Below are 10,245 nucleotides of genomic sequence, written 5' to 3' on the forward strand. Positions count from 1 at the left end.
ATGGCGTCTCTACGCAGGCTTCTAAAGTTAAATCCTTGAGTTGAACTCGTATGTAAAACTACTTTTTCATACCTGTTTAAACGCTGTTGTTGACATCTGATAAACCAGTTTTATCTGCCAATGTGAGGCTCTTACTTGTACTCTTACATGTCTTCCTCCTGTACGTTTCTTATTGTTATTCTACATTTCATATCTTTCTTGCTCAGTTACCTCCCCTAAGGAGGTTATGTGATCGGCATATTTGTTAGTTTGTTTGCTAGCGACATAACTCAAAAAGTTATGGACGGATTTTGATGAAATTTTCGGGAAATGTCAGAAATGGCATACAGAAGAACCGATTAGATTTTGGGAGTGATCCGGATTACCGTCTGGATCCAGGATTTTTTTAAAGGATTTTGTACTATTGGGAGATAGGGCTAATGGCGGAGGTCAGCGCTCTCCGAGTGCTTTTCTAGTTTAAATTGTAACGCAGGAAAAAATAGATAATAGGACGATAGACAATAGACAAATAGAGAATAGGACAAATACTGTCAGATGTTACAGAATTTATCATGTTTTGTTTTGAATATTATTTAGTGTGTACTTTCTAACCAAAGGTGAAAAGATCCCCATATTAATTCATTAAAACAAATTAATGAACGTGAGTATGAAAGAAAAATGTAAACATGCTGGACTTAGCAATACTGCTCATTTACATCTTTACCTCACTATCTTAAGAGACATTATTTTAGAGCTATAGAAGAAGGAGGTTTGAGGTATTGCATTTCACTGTTTTGAAAGCCTCTTTTAAAATTAAATGGATTGAAGTTTTTTTTTTAGGAGAACCCTTTTATCCCTTGGAATGCTTTCTAGTATATTAAAAAATAATATTGATTTTTTTTTTTTTAAATCCCAATAAATCTGCTAGAAATATTGGGATTTTTCCCAAACCCATTTTGACCTGGACATTAGAATATGAACACGATTTCAGTCCTCATAATTCACTTTTAGGACACAGTAATCTTGTGGAAGGAAACATCTTTGCAGTTAAGCACATTTTTAGAGGAGATATTGATGTTAGAAAAAAAAAGCTATGCAGTAATCGACTTCTTAGGAATCCTCTGGATTTTATTACATCCTCCGCAGCAAAATTTATTTGGACTTCCAACATGGGATATCTACAGCAGAAAAAGGCATGCTGCTCTTTCACTCAATATCGGTTTAGCTTTTACAACAAATAACAGTCAGTGGCACACAGTAAGAGGAAGCCCACATTTCATCCCAAAACAGCTGTCGCTTTTTACTTTAGGTTAAGTCGCACCTTATATTAAAATACCTGTTTGGAGATCCATATTCTCTTGTTGTTTTTGCAAATTAGAATTTCCCCTGGGGATCAGTAAAGTATTATCTTATCTTAATTAAGCTTCTTAGACTCAGTGCTTTGAGTTAACTTCAAAAGACTTTTTTCATTTCCTTGAGTAGATTTATATACCAGTACTTTTAATTCTATTTGAGTACATGTTAACCGAAGTAACTGTACTTGTACTTGTACGTGAGTAGAGTAATCTGGTACTTCTCCCACCTCTCATTATATAATATGAAGTCTATCAAACCTCGTTGATGCAAATAAAGTTTCTTTAAAAAAAAAAAAAAGACGGAGTACTTCCGTTCTCATTGTATTTTTACTTCCGGTTGCAACCATACCGATGGACGCTAGGCGCTGTGTAAGCCTGCACCTATCTTGTCTTTGTACAGAACTTTTTGTGAAACCAGCCCTAAGTTGTTTTTTATTTGAATCAAGTTTTCTAAAACGTTTATTAATTATGTCAAGTATTAATTGTTCGGTGAGAGGATGTCACAACAACTGGAGGAAAAGACGTGAGTTTCTGGAGCAGGAATGTTTCGAACACCGACCCCAACTTAGGTGGCAGTGCTGCGGAGCCCCGTATGATCTTCACTCGCCCCCAAAAGATGAAGAGGATCGGAGAATGTGGCTGAAGGCCCTCAATCTGAAGAACCCACCAAAAGTCCCGTTTGTGTGTTCTTTTCATTTTGTTGATAAAAAACCTACCAGGGAGCACCCTTACCCAGAGAAGTGGCTAGGTTATGATGCTCCTCTGAAGACTCCAAGGCAGAAGTTTGCCAGACATTTAAGTAAGGCTACAGTCTATCAAACTGCTCTGATAACAAACTTTTTATATATCCCATTTGTACACATTTTTTGTGATTTTAAGAATAATGATCGTCTGAAGCAGAGTGTAAACTCTGCTGAAAATACATGTAGAGTTTAGGCCTGAAATAGTAGCATATTAAAGAATAAAACCACTAAGAGTTAATGCACACCAATTATACACATATTGGAAACATCATACATACTTGTCTGAAAGGCCAGCACAAGCCAATATGTGTATATTTGTTTAAAAAAATGTTTTTTTGGCTACATGGCATATTATCCAGATACTACTATTTTGTTTTTCCTTAATATAAGATGTCATAAGTTTTGTTGAGTCGAGCCAAATGATCCGGTTCACTGAAAAGAGCCTGAACTTCCCATCACTTGCATGCTGCTGTGTTGTGAGGGCTAAACAGTTTGCGCAAATGTTACGCAGATTGTTGTCTTACTAAAATGGCAATGAAGGTGCATAGCATATCACAGACACATGTTAAGCAATGAATGGGCGTCAGACTTTTTATACTGACACAACTTTTTCTCTGTTTGATATCTGATGAAGAGGAAGACCCATCAGCTTTGACGCCCGTTGGAGGAAGGCATTGCTCGACGCTGTTATCAGGAGTAGAGGCACGGAAAATGGCGGATTACGAAGATGTTAGAGCAGACGGAAACCCTCTCCTTTCCATTCGTATTACCGAGGTTAGAAGTGTCAGAGAGGAAATGGGGCTGCAAAAGACCGGGGAGAAGATTCCTCTCGTTCAAACGCCTGAGGAGGTGAGTTCTTAGGGGAAGTAACTAACTGTGATTCTGGCTGATGTCCGTTCGTTACTACCGAGCAATATTAGGTGATTTACAATCACCTCTACTCTGACAACGCGTTTCTTAGCCTCACATTTGCTAATCAATGTCTCAAGGGTGCACCAATCTAACTTTTAGTGTCGGACATCATAAACTAGTACGTTTATTTGAACGTTTCCGAAGTCGAATCAATTGCTCCTGATTTTCTAAGGCTCAAATAATCTAACATTTACGGTAATAGCTGTAAATCATGGAAGCCCATTTCCGCCACTTAAAAAGAAAAATGTGGAAGTTAGGCAACTAAGAAAAAAAAAATCCTATATCATAATCATGAGACAAAAAGTCAAAATTATGAGATATACCCAGCTATTGGAGTTGGTATAGGGGCTTAAAAAGTTGCATTGGTGCACTCCCTTATAATAAATGGTTAATATAGAGTGTGTGTATTATTTTCAGGAGGATGATGACGTTTTGGAGGTGCCATTGACGCAACCAGCTCATCTCATTCAACCTACATATGAGGCTAAACCATCAGAAGACGCTGGTGTGATGCTGCTGAAGACTCCTGTAGTCTGGTCACCTCATACAGTTAAGGTTGGTTTTACTGTGTAAACTTCACTCTCACTTATTCCTAAACATGGGATTGTAGCCTGATGGATTATTTAAGTTATTATCAATATGATTTCATTTTTTTCTTCCTCAGGCAGCTGTAAGCAGATTATCAGCAGTGCAGCCTGCACAGTCAAAGACTAGCCCGCCTGTGCCTTCGGAAACAACACAAGAAAACAATTCTGACACACTGCCAAAAGCTACAGTAACATGGTCTCCTGTTGCCGTGAAGGTTCGACATCTTGTTAGATATTAATGTAGCTCTAAGTAATGTCTGGCAGCATTGACACTCCTCTTCACTGTCTCACCCGGACAGGCTGCTGTGAATAGAATATCAGAGAAGCACCAGACTCAGCCCACCCAGCCTGCACTGCCCAGTCCACTTGCAGCAGATAAACTTCCAGCAGATGATGCTCTAAAGTCAACAATGCCGACTGAACAAAGCAGTGAAGAACTGCGAGAAGAGAGGAGAAGAGAGATAAAGGTAATTATATCAGTCACTCAAAGATCTTGTGTTTTTCTAGACAGAAGGCCATCAAATGCCTGCGAATGCATTTTTTAAAGTCATGGAGTGTGTGCCAATGATCAAGTAAAGCTGTGTATATAGCTTAAGCAAGCTGTTTGTCTTGTGACACCACTTCAATGTTTCAGATAAATAAAAACAAGCTGTGGAATGCTCATCTTGCACTGTTTATGCACACTATCAGGCTGTCTATGTGTGCAGAGTTTTCACGTTATCCTTTACCCCTTTCTACACATTATTTCTGAGTTCTGCAACAGTATAAGAAGTTTTATGAGGGATTACTTGTTACTGTGTTACTGTCTTTCTTACAGTCATCGTTAGCAAAAGTAAATTTTGACTGAGTCACAAAATGTACTTTTGCTATCTGTTCCCAAAGTCTGTTTTAAGATAGGTGAATGGAGTTTCAGGTATGCTGCTCCTGCAGCCTGGAATCTGCTACAGGAGACCTTATGTCTTGTCGATCTTGCAAAGCTTTAAGCTGAAACCCATGTTCCTACTCTGAGAAAGAATAAACAATTTCAGAGAAGGAAGTGGTAGCTAAGGGTGTGGTTTAATTTCACTTTGAGTCGTTAAACAATTGCATAAAGAGACTAGCTCAGATGAAGCTCAATTGACCAACTGGCTCCACTAGTGATGCAGTGTTCATTTTGGCAGCTATTTTTAATTTTGGTCTTAGTCTTTAGATGAAATGTCTTTAAGTTTTACCCTCATTATAGTCATTTTGAACCCTTTATAGCTTTGCTCTAGTTTTAGTCAACAAGAACTTAAAAGATTTTAGTCTAGTTTTAGTCCATAAAAGACCTCACATTTTAGTCTACTTTTAGTCCAAGCATTTATTCTCTTGCCTGAATCTGGTATCAAGTCATGGTGTGTTCTATGCACTCTGCCAAACCTGGGATCCCTGCTTTCTACATCTGAGAGGCAGAATAACTACAGCTGCATTGTTTCTTGATGGATTTACCCACTGTTGAGAAATATCAACTACATTACATTTTAGTCTAGTTTTCATCATCAACTTGACGAAAATCATCAAATTCTTCTAAACTAAGAGAAGATTTGGCACATTTTTCATAGGCGCAACCCACATTCTCAGCTCTGCTGCTCATCCCACACATGCATGATCCTTACAAATGTGGCATCATTTAAAAGGGTAATAAGCAGGCTTTCCAACAGTATAAGATTTATTACCAAGAAGCATTGTTACAACAAAGAAATAATGTACCAAACACAAATTGCCTTACTTTTTGTTTTATGTTGAGTTTAAATCAACTTTTAAAGGGAGCCACTTAGCCCATCTCTGAACTGTTTGTTTTAATGACTTCATAATGAACAATTTCTCACCCTTCACTTCAGAAATGGCAGCCTTGTTGACCTAAATACCCAAAAAATAAATCCAGTTATCCACATAGCTAAATGTTCACAAACGGCAATTAAAAGTTGTAGCTGATTTAATCCTGACACCATAACTTTCTTGAGGGATTGTTTTATCCAAAGCTGAAGTCAAACTTGTTTATTGTTCATTAAGATGTGTTAATGCCAACATTTCCATTGTTTTAAAGATTATACAGAATGGACGTTACCGTAAGAGCAGAGTACTCAGCGGCCCGTGGAGACAAGTTGGTGGTCTCCTTTTACGAGGAAGGTTTCAACGTCTCCCCAAAGCGTTGATGCAAGTTCCTGGATTTAGGGACCACATTGTAGCCGAAGTGCTCAAAGAACTGGACAAAGAATGTGAGACTCTCACCAGTGCAGCATTCAACTCAGCACTTCGAGAGAACGACCCCGCAGCTCTGAAAGACTTCAGCTGGGACAGGGTGATCAGAGAGTGGAAGACAACAGCACCCACTTTTCTCAAGTTCCTCCGACGTGCAAGCAAAGTCTATGAAAACCAGTCGCTAACACCTAAAGACAAGTCATTACCTATGGCCATGGGCGGAGCATTATTATTAAGAGCACGGTCTCCCTGCATGTGTGCTCCGCAATACATCAACTCTATGATCCTAAGACAGGGAGGGACAAAAAAGAGGTGTGTTTCACGGTTAAACAGACTTGGCCTCTGTATGTCTAACCGCAGGAGCCTGTTGAGACTGAAAGATGCTAAAAAATCCCAGGCTCCCACGAAGCAAAAACCTGAAGAGACAGATACTGAAATGCCTGCTATCAGTGAAGAAAACAGATATTCAAACAAAGAAGAAGAGGACAGCGATGTTCCTGAGATAACATACATTGTGTCTTAATGCATAACAAGACTAAACATTTAGTTTGAGAGCAGAAACACCTTAGACAGCATGTAGCTACAGTGCATCAGACATGCTAGATAATGATGTGACATGATTCAGCTTCACACGATTTAAATAAAAATGCTGACAAGAGATGTTGTTATTGACATTATTAATACAATAATGTTCAGAAAATGAATGCCACTGTTTTTTTGTTGGTACATATCTTAACTGTGGTACCTTGCTGCTACAATAGCTATTGATAGCATCAACCAAGCTGTGCCCTTTTCCCATGAAATGAAAGAAATATCCACAAGTGCTGGCTGTAATGGTAGAAACTAAGAACAAGTCACTGCTGAACAACTGCCATTAAAAATCTACTGATAGATACAGCACAGATTTACCTACATTTTTGTATGTAGCAATTTTGAAATCTAGCAAAGCAGATGGATTGGCCAGATCCATCTTGCTATGCTCCAATCTGAAACGACTGTGCCAGCTCTAAAAACAGACCTGACCCAAGAGAAAGAGGTGGAAGCTACAGGCAGGTTTTAGTAGCACTTGAAGCCGATAGCAATGGCTGCCACTGGTGTCGTGTTTAGCTCTGATGGATCTATAGTATCAGAGCAAATTGATCAGAATTGGACCACCTTTCTTTATTAAAATGAGCAAAGAGCCACACTGAAAGCTTCTCTTGGCAGAGAAGATTGTTTGGCGCTTTCTCCTCCGGCCTTGGCATAAGTTTACACACATCCAGTGTCAGGTTGAAGCTGTAGAAAGCGATTTATTTTTAGTGTCATATGTCCTCAAAAACAACAGAACCCGTCAGGGTCTTGTTATCGAAGCCATCTAACAGAATAACACACTTCTGCAACGCCTCCGCGCTGCACTCTCTCTTAAGGAAAACCAGCAAGGGATGATGCTCCAGCCAATGAGGAGGCTAGTACTCGCAGCTAATCAAGGCTCAGGTCAGAGGGAGCGTTCCTATCGGCTGCTGTAGTAGGTGAGCTTGTGCCTCTCAGCTCAGTGAGAAGTTGATGCAATTGCGGAGTTACCGGTGGTGTTCGGTCCTCTGTAGAATTTGTTCATGCTGAGACAAAGTGTTTTCTTACCTGTGATTCGGCCATTGATTTCAGTGGAAAAGCAGAGCAAAATCACTCCACGAGAGCTTTGCCACTGTCAGTATTGGATTCAGCGGACATGCATAGGAGGAGGTATGAGAGAAGAGGGATGGACTTAGTGCAAATTTTCACTCTGCCTAGAGCAGTTAACATTTCAATAAAGGGCAAGTGTGATGTTTGCAGTGGAAATATATTTAGGGAATAAACAATGACGTCTCTGGATTAACCTGCTTAAGCAAGAATAGCGGGCTGTTGCTATAATCCTCAAAGAGCACATACTGTAGGTCGGGGTCCATCAACTAAATTTCTACAAGAGTCAGCTTTTTCCTGTACAGGCACTGTCAGGGCAGAACTTTCAAATAAACTAAAGAAATCTTGAAAATAGTCTAAGTGACATATTTTTGTTTAAATATTTTTTTTTCCAATGTCAGTAATTTTTAGGCTGTAACAGTGAGATCAGTCCTATTATAGCAGCCAGCCACATGGGGGGTGTTTGAGATATTTTAGCTGAATATTTGTGACTGACGTACCTTGACCATCACTGGGTTTGACGGTACGTTCTGTGTAGTGATGTGTGAAAATCCCAAGCAGGAAAACTGTACTCTGAAAATGCCAAAAGTCGAAAGTTGACATACAAAAAGTCTGTTTCTTTTATGATGAATGGAAGGGTAAATGCGTGTTTAATGCAACATATTTGCTAATAATGGCTGATGGTAGATTTCTGAAAAATGGATGAAACAGTCATTCATGATGAAGCTGTTACAATCTCATTTGTTTTTGGAGTTGTTTTAATAGCTCCAGTTTATATAAAAAAAATACCCCCCCCCCCCCCCCCCCAAAATACCACATTTTGTTTTCCTCTGCACATGTGCTGAATTTGATGATGTTCTGGGGACTGGATGTGACCCCCGGACCACCAGTTGATGATTAAGAAAAAGGTAGTAGAAGAATTTCTTTTTCTGTGAATAAAATCTTACTTTGCTTTGTTCATCTTTTCACTGGCTTTAAATGTCTAAGATAAGATTTGGACAACAATGAAACAGTATTGTGACTGTCTTCTGCAGTGTTTTTTTTTTTTCACCACCTACTGCTCGACTTCTTAAAACTTGCGTAACAGTAAAAATCTGTTTACATTTGGTGATACATTTGAACTAAAACCCCACCATTGTGCTGAATGTTTAAAAAATGCATGAAGGAATTTTTGTCAGAGTTGGCACACTTGCCTTGAGGGTAAACTGACTACATTTTGGTTAAGAGTCATGTCTTTATGCATCACTTTGACCCTGATACATGTTACTGGCATTGAAATTCAATGTTTGTGCCAAACATGCACCTACAACAAATCTACCGGTCATCACTTCAAACCACCAAGGCCTTCCTCTTTACCCACCACTGCACTTTCACTGATAAGAATGTATTGCAGAGTCATATAGTTCTCGTTTTTATTAATTTAACCATCTCTACTCTGCACTGTTGCCACATGTTCTTGTTATCTCAAGACAAGTTCATTATGATGTCTGAAAAAAAAACATGAAAACATTAAGCTTTGATATAAAAGGAAAATCCAAAAAATAGTTTGAATAACTTCATAAATTGTGGGAGCGTTCTGATCCTAAAATGAGTGTAAAACTAAGATAAGGTTTTAGGACAAAGAAGCTAAATCAGCTCTCCTCACATATTTACAGGCAGATTTGAAAGAATCTGTTTAAACAGAGTTAGTTAGCCATTATAAACATTCACATTATTCACAGTTGAAGCTGCACCTTCAACATGTCCTCACATAATGACAACAAGAATAGACTAAGATAAATCAAAGATGCTAAAAAAAGATGAAAAGAAATCCAAAACGAGCCTGCAGCTTTGAAACATGACAGCGATGGGCTACATGATCCTGTTGCTGAAGAGGAGAAAAAACTATGATGAAGCATGAAAAAATAGGACACAAGCCATGGCAGGCTTCCTTTCACTGTGGTGTGAATTTCAGAGATCAAATCTCTAAAGAGTCCTTCAACACAAAGACAACCAAGGACCATGAGGACTCTATGCTGATGGCAGGTTTTGTTTTCACATATTCAGTCAGAGGGAACCTTTCTGGATCCATCAGTTGGATGCATTCATGCACTTCTCAGCTAGAGGATTGGGTCCCCAAGGTGAGTCAGATGCTTTTGTGCTCCATTCCCCTAGTTAAACAGTAATTAGTCAAAAAATAAAATGTGTAGCCTACATACAGAATATACACAGATTTAATTACTAATTTAACATAGCTGTTTACACAGCTATGTTCCATACCTTCACACAACTTACATATAGAAATGATTGCTCAAATAGCATAAAAAATACAATGTGGAAGATAATTTTTGTTTAGTTAAGGTATAGGCTGATGACCACAAAATAAAGGGAAAATATTTGTTTTTGTATTTAGTGAAAGTATCTATCTTTTATTTACAGATGTATCATTTAATATCACCTAATCATTGTTATATTTCTACACATTTTGGTGAGGCTACACAGTCTTTCTTTTGGTACATTTGTCAAATTGGCTTATTCAGTCTTTTCAACTCTGTTCAAACCCCAACTTTGTTTTCTTAAACACAGTACATATAAAAGTGTTCAGCCCTTTTATTGATTTTATAAATTAATGATGGTCAGTATAATGCAGCTTTTTTTAAAGTCAAAGTGAAAACAGATTTTTACAAAGTAATGCTGATTAAATAAGAACATGCAATGTGTAAGTGACCCCTTATCTACCCCCTTCAAGTCAGGATTGGATTGAGGTCCAGGGCCACTCCAGAACAATCACCTTGTTGTCTTTAAATCATTTCT

The 10,245-nt window shown here is 38.4% G+C and overlaps 1 protein-coding gene across 3 annotated transcripts; it reads left to right on the plus strand.

Moving 5' to 3' along the window:
- Positions 1-1,688: 1,688 nt before the first annotated feature.
- LOC121519689 lies at positions 1,689-6,454 on the plus strand. 3 transcript variants are annotated; one of them, XM_041802510.1, is made up of 6 exons: positions 1,689-2,133; positions 2,712-2,926; positions 3,407-3,544; positions 3,654-3,791; positions 3,876-4,043; positions 5,642-6,454. In XM_041802510.1, exons 1-6 carry the CDS (start codon positions 1,803-1,805, stop codon positions 6,317-6,319), a joined length of 1,668 nt encoding a protein of 555 aa, XP_041658444.1. In that variant the 5' UTR covers positions 1,689-1,802; the 3' UTR covers positions 6,320-6,454. The 3 variants fall into 3 exon arrangements, with proteins under 3 accessions (XP_041658444.1, XP_041658445.1, XP_041658446.1); XM_041802511.1 differs by having other exon boundaries at positions 1,689-1,857; XM_041802512.1 differs by lacking the exon at positions 1,689-2,133 and adding an exon at positions 2,558-2,617.
- The last annotated feature ends 3,791 nt before the right edge of the window (positions 6,455-10,245 follow it).

This window comes from Cheilinus undulatus, linkage group 13 (assembly GCF_018320785.1).
Source record: "Cheilinus undulatus linkage group 13, ASM1832078v1, whole genome shotgun sequence".
Lineage (NCBI taxonomy): Eukaryota > Metazoa > Chordata > Actinopteri > Labriformes > Labridae > Cheilinus > Cheilinus undulatus.